The sequence below is a fragment of the Oryza brachyantha genome, chromosome 5 (assembly GCF_000231095.2).
Source record: "Oryza brachyantha chromosome 5, ObraRS2, whole genome shotgun sequence".
NCBI lineage: Eukaryota > Viridiplantae > Streptophyta > Magnoliopsida > Poales > Poaceae > Oryza > Oryza brachyantha.
The window spans coordinates 17,396,111-17,422,096 of NC_023167.2; the positions used below are offsets into that span (position 1 = coordinate 17,396,111).

The 25,986-nt window shown below is 43.9% G+C and overlaps 3 protein-coding genes and 1 pseudogene across 4 annotated transcripts; all 4 read right to left on the reverse strand.

Annotated features, from left to right (window-relative positions):
• Nucleotides 1–988: 988 nt before the first annotated feature.
• Nucleotides 989–2,734, reverse strand: LOC102712325 (anthocyanidin 5,3-O-glucosyltransferase-like). Its single transcript, XM_006665057.3, has one exon. The coding sequence runs from the start codon at nt 2,686–2,688 to the stop codon at nt 1,264–1,266; it is 1,425 nt and encodes a 474-aa protein (XP_006665120.3). The 5' UTR covers nt 2,689–2,734; the 3' UTR covers nt 989–1,263.
• A 2,867-nt stretch (nt 2,735–5,601) lies between these two features.
• LOC102706388 (UDP-glycosyltransferase 88F4-like) lies at nt 5,602–9,702 on the reverse strand. The gene is made up of 3 exons (XM_015837425.2): nt 9,339–9,702; nt 8,654–8,829; nt 5,602–7,583 (listed from the first exon to the last, which is right to left on the reverse strand). Exon 3 carries the CDS (start codon nt 7,483–7,485, stop codon nt 6,004–6,006), a length of 1,482 nt encoding a protein of 493 aa, XP_015692911.2. The 5' UTR covers nt 7,486–7,583; nt 8,654–8,829; nt 9,339–9,702; the 3' UTR covers nt 5,602–6,003.
• A 1,472-nt stretch (nt 9,703–11,174) lies between these two features.
• Nucleotides 11,175–13,031, reverse strand: LOC102715304 (annotated as a pseudogene).
• Nucleotides 13,032–13,997: 966 nt separating this feature from the next.
• LOC102715581 (respiratory burst oxidase homolog protein A-like) lies at nt 13,998–24,621 on the reverse strand. 2 transcript variants are annotated; one of them, XM_040523968.1, is made up of 15 exons: nt 23,674–24,621; nt 23,431–23,590; nt 23,296–23,344; nt 22,565–22,678; nt 18,285–18,704; nt 16,750–17,133; nt 16,567–16,662; nt 16,374–16,489; nt 16,063–16,230; nt 15,826–15,985; nt 15,480–15,677; nt 15,266–15,394; nt 15,094–15,172; nt 14,644–14,759; nt 13,998–14,553 (listed from the first exon to the last, which is right to left on the reverse strand). In XM_040523968.1, exons 1-14 carry the CDS (start codon nt 24,341–24,343, stop codon nt 14,650–14,652), a joined length of 2,853 nt encoding a protein of 950 aa, XP_040379902.1. In that variant the 5' UTR covers nt 24,344–24,621; the 3' UTR covers nt 13,998–14,553; nt 14,644–14,649. The 2 variants fall into 2 exon arrangements, with proteins under 2 accessions (XP_040379902.1, XP_040379901.1); XM_040523967.1 differs by having other exon boundaries at nt 13,998–14,759; nt 23,674–24,620.
• Nucleotides 24,622–25,986: the final 1,365 nt, after the last annotated feature.

Below are 25,986 nucleotides of genomic sequence, written 5' to 3' on the forward strand. Positions count from 1 at the left end.
AAAATATTAGGTAAAGTAATAGAATAAAAATGTTATTGCTAGCCGGTAGATAAGGGGTATTGGTGGGACAAAAAAATTTAATTTATAGACCGCAGGTCCGTACGTAGCTAAAAGAGCATAAATCTACTTATTTTGTGATAGATTTTAAACTATAGAAATTATCTTTATTAAAGGAAAAAACAGAGGGATCGAGTAGTGTAGTTCGTCTCGGCCAATCAAATAAGGCTAAACTAATCAACCGCTAGGCCTCGGGATTGGCAAGGCTAGTTGTCTGGCCACCACTGGAAAACTGTTTTACTGTCTCGAGAAGAGGCCCTCTCGTCTATTACATACTATTTAATAATAGTTATAAAAAATATAAAAAATATTATGAAGATAGTTTAATATGTGATATATCACCATACAAATATGCAAGTTAAAATATGAATTATACCATCCCTAATAAAAATAATAAATATATAATCGTGACTATGTGTATAATATTTATAGTTTAATTTTTATTTTTTTACGAATGGTAGAAGTGATATTTTAAATTACATGTTTGTGTAGTGACTTATCACATATTAATCTATCTTCAGAAAAAATTTATATTTTTTATAACTATTTATACATGCAATAGATGAGAAGTCGCCGATGGGATATTCTCTCATAGAGCTTAGAATCCATGCACGCGCCACTTGCAGCTTGGATCAGTAGCTAGCCCTCGAGATTCACAAGGCTGATTGTTTCGGTACCGCCGTACCGGTTGTAGGTTGGATCAAACGATTGCGGCGTCAGTGGTAACACCGTAACATGCACATAGTAAACAAGGACACAACACACCGGATCATGTTACTAGAGCACGGCGGTACTACACATTTCACGACTTGCGACACCCCGGTGGCTTGGTTCACGTCCAGATCCAGGCACGTATATATCCATCGATGAAATAACATGAAATAACACAGTTATATAGAGACGCTGCCGAAAGAAAAAAATGTGTAGTTAATGTGCTTCCTCCGTTACAAGTATTTATAGGATTTAATTTTTTTCTATCTGATACAAATCTAGATATTTTTAAGCCAATCAAGTGCTCAGAGAGAGAATCCAAACAATCTGCAATTCAAAATTTGACCACTAAGATGAGAAAGCAAAATTTCCCCTTACATAAATCTTTACTAAATAATAAAATAATACTTAGAAATGCTTATATCTAGCAAATCAACGTGCTCCTGTAGCTCATTTGTCAGGTGCCATCCCGCATGAACTCGTCTCCAAATCGGATTATTTGCAACCACCGTTTTCCGAGATGTTCGTCTCCAAATCTCTCATGAACTCGTCGAGTGCAATTCCAGAAGACCCGCCTTCCTTGATGGCATCCAAGGCCATGTCCCTCGTCCGCACCAGCCTCTCCCTCAGCTTCCTCCCTTCCTCGGTCTCCATCACCAGCCTCACCTTCGCCTCCATCTCCTCCGCCGTCACCAACCCTCCTTCCTCGTAGCCGTCGAGCGGCACGGCGATCTTCATCTCCTCCACCATGAACACCTTGTTCGTCGCCTGCTCCGCGTACAGCGGCCAGCATATCATCGGCAGAGCCGACATGATGGCCTCCAGGGTCGAGTTCCACCCGCAGTGCGTCACGAACGCGCCGACCGCCTCGTGCTGCACCACCTCCGCCTGTGGCACCCAGCTCTTGGCCACCATGCCTCTGTTCTTGGTCCTTTCCAAGAACCCCGCCGGAAGCAGCCGCTCCAGGTCCGGCTCCGGGGATGTGCTCTGTTCCTCCGGCGGGCTCCTCACGGCCCACAGGAACCGGTGGCCGGAGCTCTCTAGCCCACGAGCTATCTCCTTCAGCTGCGCCGCCGGGAACGCGCCCTTGCTGCCGAAGCAGAGGAACACAACGCTCCGCCGCGGCTGCGAGTCCAGCCACGCGAGGCATGAGTGCCGCTCGCCGTCGCCTCGGCTCCCTCCCTTCTTCCCGGTGTCGACCAGTGGCCCGACGCAATAGACCCTGGGAGTGGGCCTTTCCGGCACGCAGATGCCGGCGGCGAGCGCTTTCAGGGCGTTGGGTTCCAGCCAATCGAAGCTGTTCACCAGGATGCCCTTCCCTTCCGTCATCCGCTTGAACTCGTACAACCTGACCCTGGTCGTCACGCTCTCCTTGTCCTGCACCGTCGCCAGCATGTCGACGGTGCGGATCGGCGGCATGCCGGGAAAGCGGAGAAGCGCCGCCTTGCCCATCTCCCTAAACGACGGCACGCTGGGGTAGTAATACGGGAGGTTAAGAAAGATGGCGAGGACGCTTGCTGGGGAGGGGAAGAAGAAGTAGGCCGGGATGGCGAGCTCGGCCGCGACGTCGAGCGCGTCGACGCAGAACATGTCGAGCAAGAGGGCGTCGACGGCGGGCAGCGAGCGGAGGAACTCCCGGAGCACGGGGTTGGCGAGCCGGAGCGTGTCGTGGCCGCGCTTGACCGGGTGCGCGCCGACGTCCGGGCTGGACGGCGCCGGCAGGACGCGGAACGTGATGGAAGGGTTGGCCGCGGCGAGGCGCGCCGTGGCCTCGGCCGACGCTGCGTCGTTGTCGGGCGGGTCGATCACCGCGACGACGACGCCGATGCCGCGGCGGCGCAGGTGCTTGGCCAGCTCCACCATTGGGTTGAGGTGGCCGACGCCCAGCGACGGGTACAGCACAAACGTCTTTGTCCTCATAGCTACCAGCTGCTCCGATCAAACGGGTTGCAAAAAAAAAAAAGAGAAAAAAACGGAAACAAGCGCTCTCAAATTGATACGAACAACCAGACAATGCTCTCAAATTGGATCACCAACACTGCTCATACAACCGAGTTTATATAGTGTGAGCTGCGTTGAATGGCAAGTAACCTGTTTCTTGGCCAGAAAGCAGTGGTGAGCAACGTTGAGACGCCTCAAGGCTTATTGCGGTACCAGAAAATTTCTCACATGAGCTTTACAATGTTTTGGAGAAATTTATTCAGGATCATTTTCTGAGGACCATTCATCCACTGTACCTGAGCAGTTCACTAAATTGGTCGACGAGGAAGAGGGGGATGATCAGACCAGGTAGCTCACGTCAGGACCATTTCCGTGAGCAGTGACGAAAAACGAAAGGTTTTTGTGTCTAAGAGTAAAAGACTTCGAATATTTTAAGCTGCAAGAGCATACTACCACAAGATGGGATCATAGCACACAAAATGGCAGGAAGTGGCCGGCACATATATATTAAATTAAAAGCTATCAGGCCTCGCGATTCACAAGACCGTATATTTTGGATATTAAAGGTGATGGTTCTAGAAACTAGATCAAACAATTCCAACTTCAGAGGTTACTCCGTCCGTTCCAATTTTCGGTTTTAGAAATAATATTTAACTATTCGTTTTATTTTAAAAAAATTAAGATTAATATTTTAATTTTTATTATATGATAAAGTATGAATATACTTTATGTATGACTGAAAAATCAGAAGATTGTCTTTTTATAGGACAGAGTATGCAGCTGAGAATGACGCATTGGATCATGCGTTTCTATCCTGCCACCGAGACCTTTCGTGCAAGAAGAGAAACATGATATGGAGTAGTAAACATCAGGGAAAATGGGATATGCCGAACTGCCGAAGAACTATGGAGTAGTAAGACCGTCTACGGTTGACATGGACATCTCAGAGTTTAGTCCGAATGATCGTGGTAGAGATACATGGACAGGAGTGGAGAAAAGTTCAGAAAAGGCATCCCGTCGAACTTCTGGGGCAGGCGACCACACTGGCAGAGCTTCACAACAAGCAGTCAAAAGACAAAGGCAAACAACCTTTTCCCTGTGTTTTTTCCACGCTAACCAAAGCTCGACCAAGCTCTTCGTTCGTCCCATAGGCTGAACTTCAGAATAAATGATGTTTCTCCCTAGAGCAGTTTTATTATTGAATGTATGTTTCTATCTAGAGCGAAGCACATCTTTATCGACTATGTATTCGCTAGACAGATCTAGCTCTTGGTTCTAACAATCGCGGGATGGGCTTCCATCTCTCTATCTAGGGGTGCCTATCTTCAGGACTAGTGGCCTTCGTCGAGAGCCCTCCTTCCGAAGCATCTGAAGGGCAGTTTTGACTCTTTTGTCCTTCTCATCTCCTGGCAGCTCTGGTTGGAGCGCAATCGCCGGGTTTTCGATCACGACTTTTCTTCCCTCTAGGATGTGCTCCAAGCCATCCGTTCGGAGGGCCTGCTGTGGTCCTCCGCTGGGGTAGCACCCCTTGACGCCTTGTTAGGAGATTAGCGTACCGTGATAAGTGTGTTTTCCCCTCTTGGGCGTTCTTTTGGGAGATTAGCTTGTAGCGTCTGGGCTCTCTCCCCTGCGTTGTTTTTCTTGGAGTCCCTGCTGGAGGCTGGTCTGGCTGTATGCGTCGTGTATCAGTACTCTTTATCTTCTAATTTATTGACGTGCAATTCTTTTGCGCGTTCGAGATTATTCTTGAGAAAATGTTTCCGTGCGACTGCATCGATGCCCGATGGGCTGTGCTGGTCTCCTAGGCTAATGGGTTATCGTTTGTTGGGCTAATAGGCTATCCATATACGGGAATAACCGTGGGAATATCCTGGGAAAATACAGGAACCGCGAAAACGGTCGGGAAACAACCTCAATCGATTTCGCTATCGGTTTCACCGGTTTTTCGTGTTTGTTCCTGTGTCCTGTTTTTCATGTCAAAACGATATTCGGACAGGAAAATCGATATACGGTACCAGTTGGTATGGGATTTTCTTGTCCTGTTTTCAACCCTATGGATGCAACTTGGGTGAATGGATTTCTAGGAATAGGGATTTCTTTCATATGCCAGACAGACATAACAATCTGTTTCTAAAAGCTATAGTGGCTCAATCCTCTTTGGGGCTGGCTCCGGTGCACCAGTAGTAAAATTTAATTCCCACCGTTGATATATTTTTATCGGACGGCTGTGATTAAATTATACTATCAATAATATTAGGTGTAGTAGAACATCCTTTTTACCCCTGATTTTATTGCCAAAAAACAAAATTATAAAATACTAATAATCAATTAATTAATAAAGTACCAAAATACCCTTTTAAATCGACGGGTTAGATTAACTCTACTGGTGACTAAAACGGTGACTAACAGTAAAATGCACCGGAAAGGACCCATCCTCTTTTACAGTCAGATTACTCGTGTTTCCTCTTTTGCAGGAACTACCTTTCTTACAGGTATTGAGACAGTTGCAAATGTCATGAAGAGAAGAAATTTTGAAGTAGAACCAGGCCATTGGAGTCTTGGCTAAAGCAAAACCGCTTTTTGCAAAAAAAGAATGATTTGTAATTAAAATTTTCATATACGTGTCCATAGCGGCTTAAAAGCAAAAGCTACCACGATAAAGAAAACCAAAAAATTAAGTTCTAAAATTAAATTTTGATTTATAAGTAGTTGCATCTACGAAAGAATTTATTGCAGGTCAGCTGGATTCCTGGAGAAGCCAATTGTCTAGTCTAGCGGATCAACTAGCAAAAGATGTTAGAGATCAACAACTTAATGATCCAGCTTATGTTTGGCACGATATCTCGCGCTTAGCCGACCCGACAAGGTGTATTCCGAAAGATCTGATGGAACATTTCAGTTATATGAATTGTATGACAAACCATGTAACATGTTTCTGATATGGAATAAAGTCTGTGAGTTCTTTAAAGAAAGCGTTACGACTGCTATATACAAGCGTAACCACAATACACGAGTAAAGGCTGAAGCCTTTTCTTCTTCGTGACAATGGACATCAATCCTTCTGGTTGTTCATCTAATTCTCGAGGCTCTTCTCTATAACCCCCTTACATTATTATATTTTTATACGTGTAGAGAGAGAAAATATATTTAAGATACTTCTCCAAACCAAAATATCTAATAAGTTTATTTTATTAAAAAGCCGAGGAGAAAGGCGTAAATGGGCCTGCGCCATCTCCAGTTCGGCCCATTGCCGAACAAGGCCCATACCTTCCTCACGTGCTAGTCATGTCGCGGCTATGATCCACGATTTCCGAGCGACGCCGTCGGCTGTCCGCGTACGTACGACAGTAACCGGGCGAACGCCGCACGCGACGAGCCGCCGTCGACGGCCCAAGCCATCGCTGCGGCTCTCATGCGCTCCCTGACCCGCGCCCTCAGCTCGCCGCCTGCCGTGGACTCCATCACCAGCCTCACCTTGGCCTCCACCTCCTCGGCGGCGACGAGGCCCTGCTGCCACCCGATCATCTCCACGGCGACGCCCATCTCCTCCACCATGAGAACCTTGTTCATGCTCTGCTCCGCGTAGAGCGGCCAGCAAATCATTGGCACGCCCGCCGTGACCCCCTCCAGCGCCGAGTTCCATCCGCAGTGCGTCACGAACGCCCCGGTCGCCCTGTGCCGGAGCACGTCCTCCTGCGGTGCCCACAGCTTGACGACGACGCCCCGGCCGCTGGTTCGCTCCAAGAAGCCCTCGGGAAGGAGCGCCGCAAGGTCCGGATCGGCGCGGCGATCCAGGAACTTGGTCGGGTCGGTGCTGCCCGGGGCTTGCACCACCCACAAGAACCGGTGGCCGGACTTCTCCAAGCCGACGGCGATCTCCCTGAGCTGCTCCTGCTGGTGCGTGCCCTCGCTTCCGAAGCAGAGGAACACGACGCTGCGGTCGGGTTGCTCGTCGAGCCACGTGAGGCAGTGGTGGTGCCTCTTTGCGGCTCCCTCGCCTCCGCCTACGCCGCCGTGCTTGACCAACGGCCCGACGCAGCACACCGGAGGCAAGGCGCGGCCAGGAAGCAGGCCTGCGCTGTCTCCGAGTGCTCCGGCCGCCCTGCTCTCCAAAGACTCAAACGTGTTCACCATGATGGCGTCGAACTCCGGGATCTTCTTGCACATGTCCATCATAGCCTCGCATATCTTGCTCTCGGCCGGGTGTAGGAGCATGTCTACTGGCACATGAGAAGCCGGCAACGGCGGAACGCCCAGCAGATCAAGAGGCGTGTCCCCAAGCTCCCCGAAGCTCGCTTTGCATTTGGCCTGGAGCGAAGGGAGCTGGAGATAGATGGCGAGAGCGCCGGCACCGGAAGGGAAGAAGCCGTAGGCCGGCACACCGAGCTCCTTGCGCACGTCGAGGGCGTGGAAGAGGAACGTGTCGATGACGACGACGTGCACGGGCTGGGGAACAAGCGCGGAGCAAAGCAAGTCGCGGAAGTGCTCGTTGTTGTGTCGCACGAGGTTGAGGTACCTGACCAAGAAGTGCTCGTCGGCCGCCGGGGCCAGGGCGAAACACAGCGAGGTGGCCGCCGCGCGGAGCCAATGGAAGGAGACCGAAGGGTGCGAGGCGACGGCGCGTTCGACGGCAGAGTTCATGACGGGCGTGCTCAACGGGTCGTCGATGAGCGCCACCGAGACGGTGTAGCCGAGCTCGAGGAAGACTCTGGCGAGCTCCATCATGGGGGTAAGGTGGCCGACGGCGGTGGCAGGGTACAGAACGACGTTGTTCATCTTCACAGACGCTCCTTTGCTCTTGAGGAGAGCAGGTGGTTGCCCTGGCGTGGTGTTGTTGGCCTCTTTAAAGTCGTTGGAAGGCGGCTTCTAGCACACTCCCAATTTAAAGTAGAGCATGATTCAAAACTTTGGAGGGCATGTCATATAAATAGTTATAAAAAATATAAAAATTAGGAATATAAATTAATATTATATATATCATCCTACGAACATGCAAGGTTAAATATGACTTCTATAATTTATAACAAAAATAACAAATTTAAACTCTGTATAGTATATGCATATGCATATTTGTTATTTTTGTTATAATTTATAGAAGTCATATTTGAACCTGTATATTTATAAAGTTATATATTTAGTATTAATCTATTTTTATATAATTTTTAATAACTATTTAGATAACATGTAATATTTGAGTGTCGGATGTCTTTTAAGAATTTAAAAGAGTTCCCCATTTAAAGTAAGCAATGACAAGTTGTTTTAATCATATGGATCGAGGACGGTTCATTGTTGTGCAACTCTCTAAAGTTAAATAAAACAGCGTACGACTGGTTTGTTCCGTTAACGGGTATAATTTTATAAAATTAAAGATATATTATCCTGATTTATATGTCATTGGTTCATACGGGCTCCATATATCATTAAGATACCATGGACATATATCTAACTTTGTAAAATTATAATAACATGTTTGCTAATTTTCCTAAGTATTGATCCAATGCACCGAATCACCACTTTGTAAAATTATAATAACATGTTTGCTAATTTTCCTAAGTACTGATCCAATGCACCGAATCACCGTCAAGAAATACATCGACACAAGGAGCATATCAGTGGACTCAAAATCCACTAAGGACAGCAAGATTCAACCTATAAACAAAGATACACACCCATCTTTTGTGAGGTGTGTTACTGTCATACTGTGTTGCTACTACGTATTTATAGATTTTCGTGTCTAATATTTAACTATACGTCTTATTAAAAAAATTATGTAAAAAATAAAATAAATTAGTCAAACACAAAATACTATTTATATTTTATCATCTAGAAATATTAATCATATGGTTTTTTTAAATAAGATAAACGGTCCATCATTGAACATAAATAAAAAGATATACGAGGCAATATTTTTTAACCTTTTCATGGGATCATCGATAAGTGTTACCGAGACGGTGTAGCCGAGCTCGAGGTAGACTTTGGCGAGCTCCATCATGGATTCATGGGGGTAAGACGGCCGACGGCGGTGCAGGGGTACAGAACGACGTTGCTCATCTTCATATACACTGCTTTGCTCTTGCCGAGAGCAGCTGGTTGCCTCAGGGTCTCCTTGTGTTAATGTATCTGTGGATAGATTCGGTGAATTAGATCAATTCTTATGTGGCCTTGCACCAAATAGCATGGATTTTAAGCTCGCGAGAGGACGTTCACTCGTCTATTGCATACTATCTAAATGGTTATAAAAATTATAAAAAAAATTGTAAAGATAGATTGATAGGTAACGTATCACTACACAAACATGCAAGTTAAAATATGACTTCTATAATATATAATAAAAATAATAAATTAAACTATGAATAGTATATACATACTCACAATCATATATTTGTTATTTTTATTTGGATTATATAAATTATATTTTAACTTGTATATTTGTATAATGATATATTACATATTAATCCATCTTTATAATTTTTTTTTATTTTTAATGACTATTTAAATAACATGCCATAGATAACGTCCACTTAAAACACTCTCCCGATACAATAATCCATAATAAAAAAAGAACATGTACGCCTGCAGGGTGTTTCTTTAAATTCGGTTCGGGTCCCCGATCCACGAGAAAAAACAACCTGTCCATCGCTTGCTTTAAATTCGGAGTGTTCTTCAAGCCGCCTTCCAACGACTTTAAGCGGGCCAAAACAACAGCAAACAACACACCAGGGCAACCAGCGCGGTTCTCATTCCCTGTTCCAATCAGTGTTCCCACAGGCCACAATGTAGAGGGTTCCGATCGATCCTGCAGCTGGCCTTCTGGGTTTTATTTTTCTCTTCTTGTAATCTGTTGGAAAATATATAATCACGGCGCCGTTTAATGGTTTGGTAAAAAAGAAAAGGCCAAGCATAATGATCAAAACCCTCCACGTGTAACGGAGCCCTGATCGGAACAGGAGAGGGGGGACAGGGATGCCGCGCCGTAGAAAGTTCAATAATATAGTCAACTACTAGCTCCAATTCATCTATAGTTAATCTAATAGTTAATTTATACAATAGTTAGCTATAAAATATTAGTACATGATCCTACATGTCATACACATACCATGTCTTAGAGTCCGTGTGTAACTGACTAACCTCTCTTCTCTTCCCTTATATCTCTTTAAAATATGCTTATAGCTAGCTTATAGTCTGCTACTGTACCTGCTCTTAGTGGAGTAAGAAATCCATAAGGATAAGCAAGAACCAACCTTTAAATAAAGATAGCCTATGAAGAAAAGACAGCCACCTAAGTGACAAACAAAGCATAATCATACCTACTATTCCAAATTACTCCTCCATACTTAAATACACAACGCTTTAAAGTTTGCATATCAAGTTGATTATTCATCTTATTTAAATTCTATTAAAGTATTGTTTTATTCTTAAAAGTACTTAAGTGTAATATATATATATATTACACTAACTTTTTAATAAGGCGAAAAAGAAACATTTTCTCTAAAAATTATACCGTCTTATAACTCAGTACTTTCAAAGATGTTCTGCACAAAGTGAAATGATCCTAACCCGTCTAACCCTTTGCTCGGATGTCACTTTCTTATGTCTAAAGTTCTGGCACCTTCATTTTTTCGTTTATGTTTATAAGCTAAAATTTAAATTTTTAAACTAAAATTTAACGGCCATTTGAGGTTTTTATTATCGTAGTTAGATCTCTAATGACATGTATGTAAAAGTTTTATCGTAAATTTTTTTTTCACCTTTGTCTTTTGCACCGAAAGGCCAAAGATGACCTCCTAGAATTATTCAGTTTCAAACCTGAAATCATATGCGGAGTAGGAGGAACGTTTTACTTAGTCCTCACGCAGGCATGAATGGTAAGAACTCCATTTCATAACATAAGATGTTTGACTTTTTTTATTATAACGATGGATCATTTGTTTTATTTAAAAATTTAGTATAAATATAAAAAATGATAAGTCGTGTTTAAAGTAGTAATGATAAGCGTGGGCGTGGCCCTCCACGGCTCCACGATTTGATTGTTGTACATAGCAGTGTTGATTATAGCCCTATGGAGCTGTACAGCAGCCAAGCAATGAAATGCTAGTCGATTTGATGATGCTTCTGGATTAGGTATAGCGATGGGAAAAAACAAAACATGATCGGCAGCGTGAGTTCATGGCAGAGGAACGATGAACGAAGACGGGCAAGCAAACGAAACCGGACGGACGACGCAGGAACGAAACAGATTCATGACGGACGAAAACCTGGCCAGAAACACTATTTGTTTTCATAAAAAAATAGTAGAGATATATGGTTTGAAAATAACGAGAGATAAATACAATAATTTAAAATAATTGGTCCACTAATTTGAGTGAAAATTGAGGAACATATGTTTGATTGTTTTTAGAATCTTAAAGAATTTTCTTAATTCATAAAGTCACATGTGGCCATTTAAAAACACTCAAGATGATGTTTAATGAACTTTATTTCATAGTAGATACATATACCAAACAGATCACTCTCCCCACATTTTTAACTTTTACTTTTAAAAACAAAGCATTTCAAAACATATTCCTCAAATCTATACCATTTAGTCACGTCATCATACCTAGCATGATAACACTGCTGTACCGGTTGGTGTGACAGTGTTTTTGGCCACACTGGTCTAGGTGGCGTGATAAAATCCTTGTCGCACTATAAAGACCGACGTGACGAGATGGTGTATATTTTAGAAAAATGTTTTCTAACGATTTATTTTTAAAATAATTATTAAAAAGTGCTAAAAGTGAAAAAAAAATCTCCTCACACGTACTATGCAGGATGGTCCATGTGTCCTAGAGCTGTCGGCTATCCACGTCCGACAGGAACCGTGCAAAAGCCGTGTGGGACGAGCCACCGTCGGTCCAAGCCGCGGCCACGGCTTCCTTCTGCGCCGTGACCCGCGCCCTAACCCTGGCGCCTACCTCGGACTCCATGATCAGCCTCACCTTGGCCTCCACCTCCTCTGCCGCCACATGCCCCTTCCGCCACCCGACCATCTCCACGCCGACCCCCATCTCCTCCACCGCGAAAACCATGTTCATCTTCTGGTCCGCGTACAGCGGCCAGCACAGCATCGGCACGCCCGCGATGACCCCTTCCAGCACCGAGTTCCACCCGCAGTGCGTCACGAACGCCCCCGTCGCCGGGTGGTGGAGCACGTCCACCTGCGGCGCCCACAGCTTGACGACGGCGCCGCGGCCTCTGGTTCGCTCCAAGAACCCCGCCGGGAGGAGCGCGTCGAGGTCCGGGTCGGCGCGAGGATCGTGCGGCTTCTTCTCGGGGTCGTTGCTGGCAATGGGGGCGCGCACCACCCACAGAAACCTGTGGCCGGACTTCTCCAGGCCGGCGGCGATCTCCTTTAGCTGCTTCTCGGAGTGGTTGCCGACGACTATGCTGCCGAAGCTCAGGAACACGACGCTGCGTTCCGGTTGCCGGTCGAGCCATGCGAGGCACTCGTGCCTCTCGGCACTCTCGTTCCTCTCTCCGGCCTCCTCGATCAACGGCCCGACGCAGTAGAACGGCGGCAGGCCCGGGCCTCGGTGACCAAGCGAGTCCCTGAGCGCGTCCAACACCGGCGCCTCCAGCGACTCGACCGTGTTCACGAGGAAGCCATTGGAGCATCGGATGTTCCTCCGCTCCAAGTCCATCATGGCTTTGTACACTGCACTATCAGGGTCCTCGGGCAGCTCGGCGTAGAGGTAAGATGCCGGCATGGCAGGGAAGCCAGTACCCAGTAGGGAGCTCGAGTGGGCTGTCTCCTAGCTCCCTGAAGCTCGGCTGACCATCTCCATGGGTCGAATGAAGTTGCAATTGGAGATTAATGGCGAACGCACCTGCGTTCGCCGGCTGGAAGACGTAGCCGGGGACGTGGATCCGCTCGGCGACGTCGAGCGCTTCGACAGACAGACAGTCCACGACGAGGGCGTGTACGCCTCCGGGAGGCATGGAGCAGAGAAAATCATGGAGGCACTTGTTGACTCGTTGTGTCGCCTCACGAGGTCCAAGTATCCGGGGAGGAAGAAGGCGCCGTCGCTCGTGGCAGTGGCGGGAGGAAGCTCGACGCGCGGCAGCCTGTGGAAGGATATGGCGGGCTTGGATGCGATGACGCGGTCGACGGTGGCGGCGAAGGCGAGCTGCCGGTGGACGGTCGATGAGCGCGACAGTGACGGCATAACCGTGATCCACGAGCTTGTCGGCGAGCTGCATCATGGGGACGAACTGGCCGACGGCGAGGCCGGGGTAGAGCACCATGGTCTTCTTCATCGTGGCTTTGAATGTTTTCTTGCTGGTCGACGTGGGAGTAACTATGGGAGCAGTGGCAGGTGGAGACATATAGAGAGCCCAACAATTAAAACTTGAGAGTGCCATTTATGATTTGTAACAATCTTAGTACTGGTGGGTACCATATTACTAGTAGTTTTTAGTTGTTAGGTGTACAGTGCACCTCCTTGTTATGATTAATGAGAATAAACTCTCTCTGACATTAAGAACAAATGTATTCCTTGTGTAGGAAATAAAAAATACGTAACATGGAGCGAATGTTTGAATTGTCACGTATGTGAAAAGTTTGCTTTAAAAGGGGTTGAGCCTACCACAAGTGGAGAACCCATCCGACAATGCTGGTAACTGTGTCTTTCGTTTCACCTATAGGACACCCACGATCTTTTCGCTCTGAACTTTTTTAACATCTTAAAAAAATAACTTAAATGTATCATATTTTTCAGCGTAAAAATTTAATACTTTAAGATACCAAAATTTTTATACAATAAAATTATAGCGCCTTACTTTTCGACGACGGTAAAAAGCTCATTCGCTTATGCTTATAGATTAAAATTTAGATTTTTAGTCTTAAATTTAAAGTAGATTTTAAAATTTTTCGCTGAAGTTTATTTTCTTCCATTAGCTTTAGATAGCTACGAATATGTATATAAAAGTTTTATTTATAAATTATTTTTTATTTGTATGTATGTTGTTTGGTTTTTTATAAAAAAACCCAACAATCACCCTCAGATCGACGTGGTCGGTACGATATTTTTCGAAGGATGGGATTCCCTTTTTGAATGAACTACTCTCCTCATGACATGTTTAGTTGGCTCGAGTTCTGCTTAAAAGGGTTAAATGGTACAAATGCTAGAGCTTCGGAGAAGAGAGGAGCATTCATCTTGCAAATTTCGCACCAAAAAAAAAAAATCTTTGCCGCATCTTCATCCTTTCAACAACCCACAGGCCAACATGCAGTCATGCAGAGACAGAAGTTCAAAGTAACAAGAAGGGCTTCGCTACAAGAATTACATCATTCGTATGTGTAACACCATCCCTAAAACAATGCACGTTGTACACTCCCGCACAACAAAAAACAAGCTTGAATGTAATCCGAGCCACCAATCTGGACCCAATCACTAACATCCTACACTACTTACAAAAATCGCACTATATCTGTTTGTTTTTCCGTCTCTGTATATAATTACAAAGTTAGAGCAAATCCTGTAGCCTGACCACTCAGCTGCACGCAATATACAATTAATTAGCCTTGTGCTCATGGTAGCCTTCTATGTCCTACAACACCCAGCTTTAGTTGAAACCATATCCAGATCAACATGTTATAGAGGGCAATCCCCTCGCTGATGCACTTGGGTGCTTTTCTGAATCCCAAGATCAATGTCTTGTATTGTATCAGATGATCCGCAAACTCTTATCTTGGCACTCTTATTGTATCCTCTTAGCATCTCAAGCAAGAAGTGTACAGTGATAACTGGCAGTGGCCAGGAAGGTGTGGTGTGATAACACCTGTATGCTTCTCTCCCTTGCTATCTTAATTCCATTGTGAACAAGGCATCGTGTAAAACAAAATGTGTCATACAAGTAGCACAATCTTCTATTATTTCCCTATTTGGCATTTACCTGATTTTAGAAATGCTCCTTGTGAAACTCAAATTTTGATGTACATCTGTCATTGAAGTCATGGCAAAGATCGCCTAATTCCTGTGCCAGAACTGGAGCCCCACAGTAGAATACTCCTATACACAACAATCACAATTACCTTCTTTACAGTGATAAGATAATAGAAATGATACAAAAATTAATCACAAGAGTACTTGAAGCTTGGAAGCCCCTCATTTTGCTTGATGCCTTGCTAATACTAAATTACTAAAATGACAGACTTAAGTTTCAAGTACTTAAACAAGTTTCAAGTACTTAAACAAATCACATCTACAAATGTTGCAGTCATATGCACATGCAAGTCCCAGTTTTTTTTTTTCACCGAGAAAATTCAAATCCTGATGTGTATGTCACAGCTAAACAATTAAAAAGGGACATCTTATTTAATTATATCGCAATATGATGACTTACCTATTTTGGCATAAGGATGTTTGGAGGCAATCTTAGAAAGGACCTTCTTAAAATTTGGCCTCGCAAAATGTGTCCGGACCTGCAAAACCAGTAATAGAATAGTTAAGTTCAAATATCCATGTTGCAAATTACAAGACCACAGCATGAGGCAAAGTGGTGAGATATAACTTACTTTAGTTCCAGATACTATATCAACACCGTTCTTGGCATGGTTTAGAGCTTGCAGCATAGTAATAAGTGCTGACCGAGCATCCCCTTCCTCATAGACACTTGTGAGGTAGTTGTGCATCTCAATAATATTCTGGTATAAAAGGATGTAACAAAAAATTTATAACATTACGTTACCTGAAATAAAATGGCTTAGCTCACATAAGTTACCCACTTACCCTTTGATCTAGTTCAGCGATCTCATTCATGACTCCTTTAAACCAATCAAAAGAGCCTTGTTCACGTGTCACCCAATAAAAGTAAGCATTTGTCGTCTTAAAAACCCTCTTTGGTTTCGAGGTTATCCTCATAAGGGTGTCAAGATCAACATGTGCTTTATTACGTCCAATTGGTGGGTAGAGATCACCTGAAGCTTCCTGCAAACAAAGATGAACTTAATCAGTCTGTCCTGTCTCTGATGGTCATCACAGAATATATATAATGTATACATAGATCACAGATAAATGACTGTTGTAGTTTAGGCATCAGAAAGATGCAACTGAAAATATGATAAGGATCGCTTACTTCTTCTTCCTCCATTTTTATGATACTGTTAATAAGATCTTTCAATATGCTGATAAATGGTGTAGCACCAATTCCTAATCCAACAAGCAGCAAAACATCATACTTGCTGTAGTCTTGAGCAGGAGAACCATATGGACCATCAATCAACAGTTTCGGTAAGCTGCATTCCAAAGTGATATTATGAGACCCCCAATTGCACTAGCATATAGTTATTGGTAATATAGAGCATAAACGTACGCTTTCTTGGTAGTCTCATCTGCTCTAAGGAGACCACTTTTCCCACCGACTGGTGGCTCACAAGCAGCTGAGAACACCCTCTTGAGCTCCCGTGTCCAGTCACCAAGTTGCCGAACATGAATGCTGAGATAGTCATCCCCAGGTGCCGAAGTTATTGAGAAGGGATGCCTGAAAGGGGAAAAGAAGCATTAAACATCCCATCAGTTATAATGGGTCTACTACTCTACAAATAAAATGTTAATAACCATGACATTTGCCATCTTAAAAATAGAAACTTCAGGTGAAGCATATTACGAAATAAGATCATATACCATTCAAAGGGTGAAACAGCTGGACATTGAACAAACATATATTGCCCGCTCTTGTAACGGAATGTGGGAGGCTTAGACATCTGCAGTGTCAAAACATTACCAGGATATATGGCCACCTGCAATTAAAATAGTGCATCAGAAGACCATACACAAAATCAGTATGTAATACAATTTTGAGATGCAAGTGTACCACCTTCAACAGACGGACAGAATAACTGCCAGACCTGAAAAACCTCAGTGTCCTCTCCCCTACATACAAACCAACAGGCACAGCAAGATACATCCATGTCTGTAGGAAACAAAAAAAAATTATACTAGATGCTTACAAAATTGTTATGGTTCATAGAAAAGGGGAAAGGATAAATAATTATCTCACCGTCCTTTTGTACCATTTGCGGATAAGGTATAGGAACTCTCCATGAATTACGAGTGATATGTACACAATGATGAACAGATGATGAGAATACCAGAAAGCGTTGAAACCAGTTAATTTGTCAAATGGCTTTGGAAGCTTCACCAGGCTACGGCGGAACCACCTGGTTGCAAGAGTAAAAGCAATAATCATGCACACAAGCATGATTACCCCAGTTATGCCCTCCACTCCTTTGACCAGAGTCAAATATGTTGGCTTAACTTCACCAAAATACTTTCCCAGTGGAGCATATTTCTCCTCCGATGAATTTATCAGCCTTGGAAAATCACATACAAGGTGGAGCCCTCCATGAAGGATAACACCAACCACGATTGCTGCTGCAATTGTCTGCCATTACAATAAGCAAAACATTCACTCTTAGTCTTATTCTTACTCTGGGCATTGCCAACATGTCACACAAATGTCCAAATTGGCCTTGCTATTGTACGTATCTGATTGTGTTTATTTGTGTAAGGATGATAATAGACGAAGGCCCTTATCAGTACCACTAAAAACCACATTATAATTATTGTTTGTTTTGTGCTTAGTAAATTACATGCATCTTATGCATTCTAGTGAAAATGAGACTAAACTGAACCTCATCCTTATGCTACTTCACAGGCTGCTATATCCCACACGAAGAGATATTTGGCATGAACTGTCTTGAAGTGACATTGGCCAGCTATTACTATCTGCTGATTGATATGGGCGAATCAATGGCTTGTGCACCCTCTGCCTAGTACTGAGCAAATGGTTTCAAATTCTCTTGTGCATCCTTTAAGTTAGTTAGGTGCAGACTTAATATAGTCCATGCAACAATGTTCCTATTTTTTGGGGTGTAAACTGGTGATTCAGAAGTATATCACGTACAGGCATATTGTCACCCGTCAGGCATGAATTTGCATGGCTATGACTCAATCAAGAAAATCATGTTCTTTAATGTAAATGGTGAACTCCAAAGATGAACACAATCACTAGCATGTTTAGGCTCGATACTGGCTATGGAAAATTAATGACAAACTATTAAAAGGATTAATTCCATCTAGGATAAACCAAACCAGTGAGTGATATTGAACAAAATAAAAAATCCTTGTTTGGCCATGTTTTGTGGTTATTCATAAATCATAACCCGTCTTTTAACATGCCTCAACCATGATGTAAATGAGGAGCGAGTCCAGTAGACCATGGCCCAAACTATTTCTGTCCTGATAGGAAGTAGGAACATTAATGAGTATGGATGAGCAACCCATCAATAAAAATTGTATTGTCCCCTTCATAGTGCTGAACATAAATGACACATCAACCCCACAACTACAAACATGCAAATTACCATGTACTTAAGTAAACAAAGTAAATGCTGTACAAAAATAAAGTAAATATGTTGGAAATGTTCTGTAATAATTTTTCCAACCAAATCTACTGATAAATGTTAAAGCTGCTCTGTGTTTCCTCCAAGTTTTGAAGGACAAGAAAGGAACAAGGATAGTCTAGTTGCTAACCTTGTGGAAATTGATGTTGTCATCGAACGGCAATGCCCGTGCAGCCCTCGTATTCCTCAACCAAGTGATTGTGTTGCGGCATACTGGCAGGAGGATCATAGCCATATTCAGCTTAAGAGTCTCAGCAGCCCCCTTTGCCGTTGTTACGCAGTAGCCCATCACATTAAAGACATATCGGTTGCGGTATTGTATGAATTTCCAAATGAACAACCCAGCCATAATCCCAATCCACAGTGCAAGTACCCACAGGCGTTTCCAATTGTCCTCAAGATAGTAGCTTAATTTGGTGCTTATTTTCCGGATTGGGCTCCTTTTCCTAAGAGCAAGGTTCTGACTTAGCGCCTGGCTTGTGTAGCTCAATGCTTGGCTATAGTTCACATAGGTATCCTTCTGTAATAGCAAAGTCTCCAATTGCCAGAGCTGCCATGTTAACAAGTAGTGTTTTAAGGCATCACGTAAATTATAGCCAAAGAAAAGGCATCACATACATGTATCCAGCAGTCTCTGTAGGCTGTAAGAATGTCAAACTGAAAAAAGAATATGCCTAGAGAACAGAGGTTTTTCAAAGATGTTTGCTGACAAGTGGGTTCTTTAACGATCCATGGACTAAAAAGAATTAGGAGCATTTAGAATGCTACCAAAACCATTGACTAATTGTTGAAACGAAAAGATTAGAATTATGAGCAGCCTTCTTAGATTATGGTGAATATGAGAGTCGTTTTTATAGCTTGCGGTTGTTTTGTTTTCAATAACACAGAAGAACACATAGTAAATTTCAGAAAACTACAAATATTTGATCAAACAATCACAAAACTACAGATTTAGCACCAAATTTATCGCGGAATTACATATTTAAGGCAGGGTATCGAAAAATTACAGGTTTAACAAAAAAAAGTCATAACGAAACTACATATTTTAGAGTTTAAATCCCTGGCACTACAGCTATATTGGAGTTGTGATTAAATTAGCGCTAGACGTGTAGTTTTGTGATAACTTTACTACTAAATCTGTAGTACCAGGATGCTTCATCTTAAATATGTAGTAATGTGATAAATTGGTACTAAATATGTAGATTTGCGATGCATCATCTTAAATATGTAGTTTTGTAATAGTTTGAACAAACTATATGTAGTTGTGTGAAATTTAATCTTACTACTTTTTTGTACAATACCCTAATATCATCACATAATTAGATAGCCCTATTGGAATTAATGAAAATTCAACTGAAGGCCAAAGACACAACCAACATGAGAGAACATTAATTATACTTCTCACACTCAGAAAATACAAGGCAGGCAAACGGTACACATCAATCCAAGGCCCCAAAGTCAAATGGCCAACCAAAATGCACAAGGTCCCCCCAAAAGATTTTAATTGCATCTGGTGGCACTGTGGCACATATGATTCCACATGAATGCACCATGCATGCTAAAATCTTGTTGAACATGGTTGCAATTATTTCATCCTTAAAAAGAGGGACACCAGTTTGAATATCCTCCTGACTCCTGTACATGCAACACCTGTCTCTGATGGTCTCCACAAAACCACAGAAGTCTAACAAGACACAGTGCATACTAAAATAAAATGAAATAGAACTCATGAATTGCAACTACTGAATTTCAAAGAATGATTGCATGCTGTAGTATTTGGTGTTAAAGACATTATATTTCTATACTAGAAACATAAGCAACAATTGACACCTTATGAAAACAGTCAACAGCAATCGTTACCCTGGTATATCAGCACAACTGCTTAAAAGAATGGTATTATGCATGAAACCTTTTGTATTTGAGTTGTAAAATATGCCAGAAAAGTGTAAGCGATCATAGAAGCGACTTCAGGTAATCACCTTGATGTAATTATCTGAGATCAATACAAGCTTCCTTTATCTAAAAAAAGAAGCAACTTCAGGTGGAAAGACTTTGATTCTGAGATAACATGCAATGACCATCAATTGATGAATACATTTCAAAGCAGATCTCCTGCTATGACCTCTAGCTTGTAGTTTTTAGATAACGACATCTAACTTGGTATGGCGAATTTTCAAATACTTCAAGATGTGGTAAAGGGATGGTAAACTATACCTTCCTTGTTAGGATTATGTTCTCCACGGTTACTAACTTTCTTGTTTTTTTAGATAATGATTAACTTTCTTATTGAGTCATAGTATTTTTATCAAAAGAAGTGGCATACAATTAAACGTGAAATGTAAGAGATTTCATTTGAAGAAAGTGAAATGTGCAATGCTAGCCTTAGAAAAGGAGCGATCTTGCCCATCACTCCATATTAACCCATTAGCTTGATCTCTAGGATACTTTATTTTGAGGGTTGGACCAGTCGATTTCTTATGCTGATTTCCGTAGCTAGTGTTAAAGTTCTTGATGGATTTTACAATAGTTCATAAACAATTTTTACTGGATTGTTTTGGTTGCAGTAAATTGACATGTGTCAGTATAAATTTGAAAATTACAGCAAGTGCTAATTTTATGCATTTACTGTGTTGATGTAGCTAAAAAGGGCATCCCCATAATGAACCAGTACATATGGCTCCATTACAAGGAACCCAGGGTTCGCGAAACCGCGGTAACCGCGACCTCCGCCGGGGGACAGTAACGGCACGACCGCAGTAGGATCCAACAAATTTTGGGAGAATTCATAAAATTTGTGGAAAATTAGTGAAAGAAATATATGTGGTAGAGGTTGATTTATAGTGTAGTTTTGTGTGAGAAATAGATGAAAAATTGTATTTCCCGACTATGTAAAAATGGTTAGTGAAAAATGCCAACAAAAAATGGAAAATTACACCTGTTCATTGCAAGGCCCATCATATTATGCACATGCTGTAAAAAAATTGGACATCATATTATGGATAATATTTGGTATTGTATAATGGACACTACTATATTTGAACAATTGCTTCGTATTGTACTATGGACTATATCATGGACACTCTATTTATTCTATGGTCTATGGACACTAGTTTATTTATGGTTCTTACTATTTATTGTGTGAAATGTGATTGGAATATCACTTGTTTTGTGCAATAATTATGACTTATCATTTGTCATGTATATATATTTGTTGCAATGTCACGAATTTAGTAAAGGTTATGCAGAAATTTTCCTTTTTTCCCAACAACATGTCCTAAATGTCAGCATTATAGCTATCTACTATTTTTCTTACAATTTTACAGTTTTTCAATTTTCTACCTTCAGATCATGCTCCTCGCGGTTTTCGGTTAAAATTGTGCAGTTTTGACTGCAAACCATGCGATTTTGACTTAAAAAGCCACGATAACCATGGATTTTGAATTCAAAATTTTCAAATTCGAATTTGCGGCAGCATCTGCGGTTTCCGCGGTTACCGTGCGGTAACCCCGCCTCCGCCAGGTCGCGGTCGGAGGTCCAAGGGTGGTTCCGTTAACCCTGAAGGAACCAGGGCTTTATAGAGCTTCAGATGGAGCATAATTACATGAAGAGCAACACATCCGAAGAAATACAGCTCAGAACCTGTATCCCAGATGCATTATGTCCTATGGTTATCGCTAGTTGACACAGTTTTTTCGCATGTTAAGTAGATTGTAGAGTGCTCAGGGGGTGAAAAGTAGAAAGATAGATAAGGATTTGGCTTATTAACCTTCCTTAATATTCTTACCATTAATTCTTAATGTATGTACAGTCCCTAAATTGGTTAGATTTATTATTTTATCATGCCAACAATTTTTATGGCTCATCTTTTAGCTTTTCCATTGAAAAAGCCAAATGGCATACTTGCAAACGAAAAATAATTCGTGAATAAAACTTTTAGATATGTGCTCTTAGCGATCTAAAAGCAAAAGCTAGAAAATAAACTATGATAAAAACTCCAAAATCAACTCCAAATTTAAGGTTGAAAATTTAAATTTTGGGTTATAAGCATAAGCAAAAGCGAAAAGATGAGGGTGAGAAGCTAGCATATCAAGGTGTTAGACAAACTAGTCAATGCAGCCCTACAGGGTCAAGTTTATGAATATACTGGAATATATATAGTAAAAACTCAAATGCACTACACTCACAGTCTCTAGCTCTTTTACAAATAGAAACACCTTTATCTGTTTAAAGGTTCGTCCTAAACCAACCAATTACATCACTAGATGTATAGTTAAATTGGAAAAGAAAAGAAGAAACATCAGTGATAGCCATGGGTTGTCACAGCGAACCATGGAACCAATAATTGTGCAGCAATGTCTATGTAGCCAAGCTGTTCGGGACACAAATAACAGAAGGAACATGCTAGTTTACCTCAATGTAGCCAAGCTGTTCGGGATCAAGTTCTTCCATGATTAAGGCCGCATATTCTTCTGCTTGCTCCTTGAGCCTTGACAGCTTATTAGCAGAAGCACTTAACATAATAATCTGGACGAAAAAAAGGCCAACCCCACTATTAATTAATTGATCGCAAACCATTCTCACATATCGAGCAAGAAAAGATAAACAAACAACCTGGCTCGGCCCTTTACACAGTGACCTCAGCGAAACGAATAAATTAAGCTCTAATCCAAAAGTTGCCCCTTTCCACGCATCATTTGAACAGATTATAATAATTATAGTCAGCATGACAGAAATGCCCTCACCAATTACTGTATTAGTCTTCGGAGTTCCATCTCCATCGACAGTAAATTTACAACACACCCCTCCCATGTTCTAGATTCTAGAAAAGCTATTTCAATATATAAAAAATAATAATGTGTGCAGACAGCCAGTGCGGATGCTTTCCGGCCAGTTCGGCCAAGGTGGCCTCCATTAGTCAGCAATGGTTTTCCAAGCTACGCATTCCAAAATTCTTATGCGTAAATCCAGGAACACAAACTTGCAGACAACAAAAAACAAGTACATACCTACAGAACCGGGGAAATGGACAGCACAATCATCCAAATACTCCGAATAACACAACCAAAATATCAAAGCAAAATGAAGGAAAACAAAGAGTAATACAGTGGGAAAAAGCAAGCGAGCAGCTACGGACTATTTACCTCTTTCACCTCGGCCTCCGTGATATGACCATCTGCGTTCTTATCCACCCTGAATAAATCGTATACCAAAATGGAGTCACATTTAACTGAACAAATCAATGATCCGTTCACAAATTGGTACGGCACGTTAGTTACATATCGAAGAAGATCTGGAGGCGCGAGTCGAAGCTGTTGTCGGTGATCTGCTGCCAGATCTCGCGCAGTTCCTCTTTGTTGATCTTGTCTACCTGCATCTGCCGCCGACGGCTCAAGGTGTCGAACAGCTCCATGGCGAACTCCGACGACTCCGTCATCCCTACATCTCAAATGCGGTTAGGGAAACTAATGAGACTGAAGTGTTTGGGAAGGGGAAAGGGGACGATTGAGAAAGAGATTGACCTATGCATTGCGGGAAATCGTCGCGGGAGAGGTAGCCGTCGCGGGCGAGGCGGTCGAAGTTGGCCTGGACTTCGATCCACGCGTTGCTGGCCTTGTTGGGGCCGCTGATGAAGCGGAGGCCGCGGATCGCCCGCTGCGCGCCGGACTTAGTGCGGTCGAGCTGCGCGCGCTGACGGCGCTCGGCGCGGGCCGCGAGGGCGGACTCGATGCCCGACTGGGCGGCGGAGGGCTCAGCGAGATTCTGGCGGCTCTGGGTGCGCGTGAAGCGCTTGGTGAGGTCCTGCGAGAACTGGCGCGCGCGGGCAAAGGCCTCGGCCTTGAGCTCCTGCGAGAACTGCAGCAGCCGGTGCGACGACGTCCGCCGCATCGCCGGCGACCTCGACCTCGATGCCACCCCGCCCGGCGGCGGCGGCGCCACCACCGACGACGGCGACGCTCCCGTCGACGCCACCGCCGCAACCGCCCCCGCCGCCGGCTCGACGCTCCTCAGCACAATGGTGTCGTCCTCCTGCAGGTCGAGCGTCACCTCGACCAGCTCCTCCCCGTCGTCGGAGCTCCGGTCCGACCCGCGCGGCGACGAGCCCGTGCTCAGCGACCGCGGCGTCGTCACACCAGACCCCCATCGCGGCCGCACCGGCGTAGTCCCGCTGCCTCCTCCTCCCGCCCTCATCACTCCCACCCCTCCCTCCCTCGCACGCAATGCGCCGCTCCCTGGCTGCAGCTACCTCACCACCAAACTCGGTTGACGATTCGGGAGGAGGATTAGATATAGGAGAAGTAGCTCACAGAACAGTCCAACCGAGCGCGACCTAATGCAACGCGGTTTGCAAACCTTGCAGCCACCACCACCACCACCACCCTCACCCTCTCTCTCTAGCCTCGTGTCGCGGACAAGCGAGTCCAAGCCGGGGCCGCGCCGCAGAGAGAAAGAAGGAGACAAACACAGCAATATATCGGGAGCAAGCAAGCAAGCCGAAGCCAGCCAACCCGGAGAAAATACAACTCCGCTACGATCGAGTACAACGTTAAAGCGGCGGGGCCGTCAGCTCGCACTCCTCACCTTTATACAAAAAAACCGCGGAAGCTAGTAGTAATAAACGCGCACACGAGGCCTTCACATGGCGAGCCGAACGAACGGTGAACCGTCGTATTTTGGTGGTGGGACGATGAGACGTGACGAAAAAGCGAGACAGGCTCCGAGCCCGGGCCGGGGCGCGCGCGGAATTGACCCGTAACCACCCGCGCGCCATCGCCTCGCGCAAGCGCAAATCCAACGGGTGATCGTGTGTGATCTGGCCGGCGCGCGAGCGCGACGCCGGAATCTCCTCCTCGTGGGCAACCCATGCACGACCGCTCCAAAACGTCCGCGCGTTCGCGTCTCGTCCGGCCGCGCGTGGTGTGGCCGCGCGGAACGGGCGCGGGCGTGTCGGGCGTCGGGGTGGGCGCGGCCTAACGTGGGCTTCAGCGAGAGGAGTGATGAGACCGGGAGCGCGGGCGGGCCAGTGCCGCACCGCACCTGGAAGTATACGCAGTTACGCACCATCACGGACCGCGCGCGAGAGCATGTGCGCCCCGGGGAAGAGCCGTCCAGTGCGAGATGATATCGCATCGGATCGCCGGGGCAGGCAACCCCATTGATTGCCTCGTCGAAACATTCCTGCCTTGCTCCAGGCCTCCAGCTCCTCGCGGTGGTGAACAAAATCTTTCCGGTGGAATTCCTGCCCTTGAACTGCCGCTGCTGACCGCTGCTAGTGGCCAGTGAGTGACGCGAGCACTGAACAAAAGACTGCAAAGGAAATTGACAAACAGTATATTTATAAATAAAAAATAATTTATAAAAACTATATATATATATATATTGTAATCTAAAAATCAAGACTGAAAAATAAATTTTGGTAAATAATCACAAAATCAACTATAAATATAAAGATAAAAATTTAAATTTTGGATGGTAAGTGGAAGCGAAAATGAGTTGTATAGCTGCAGCTTTCAAAAATGAGTTATTTTCGTCTACAATTTTCACGTACTTCTATTGTTCTACCGGGAAATTTCTCATCTGCTAGCTGACAAGTGCTACCAACAATGGATTGTTCGCTTGTGCCGGGAAAAAATATGGACAATGGTGATTGGGTTAAATGAGAATAAACCTCTTCCCGGTACTTGATAATACTGAGAGTTGCCGAGGCGACGAAAACAACGATATGGAACGAGGAAATTTTGTATATTGATTACGGATATGAGTTGTTAGCATCTAATGATTTGCCTATTTGGCTATTTTTTCTGATCAGATATTCAACTAACATTTCTATGATT

Bases quoted from the DNA above. Each gene is read 5' to 3' on its own strand.
- LOC102712325 (XM_006665057.3), bottom strand. From the start codon at position 2,688: ATGAGGACAAAGACGTTTGTGCTGTACCCGTCGCTGGGCGTCGGCCAC.
- LOC102706388 (XM_015837425.2), bottom strand. From the start codon at position 7,485: ATGAACAACGTCGTTCTGTACCCTGCCACCGCCGTCGGCCACCTTACC.
- LOC102715581 (XM_040523968.1), bottom strand. From the start codon at position 24,343: ATGAGGGCGGGAGGAGGAGGCAGCGGGACTACGCCGGTGCGGCCGCGA. The intron at 22,679-23,295 runs GTAAATAGTCCG...TTTTTCGTCCAG, and splicing joins CGGAGGCCGAGGTGAAAGAG to ATTATTATGTTAAGTGCTTC. The intron at 17,134-18,284 runs GTTAGCAACTAG...TTGTAATGGCAG, and splicing joins ACAACATCAATTTCCACAAG to ACAATTGCAGCAGCAATCGT.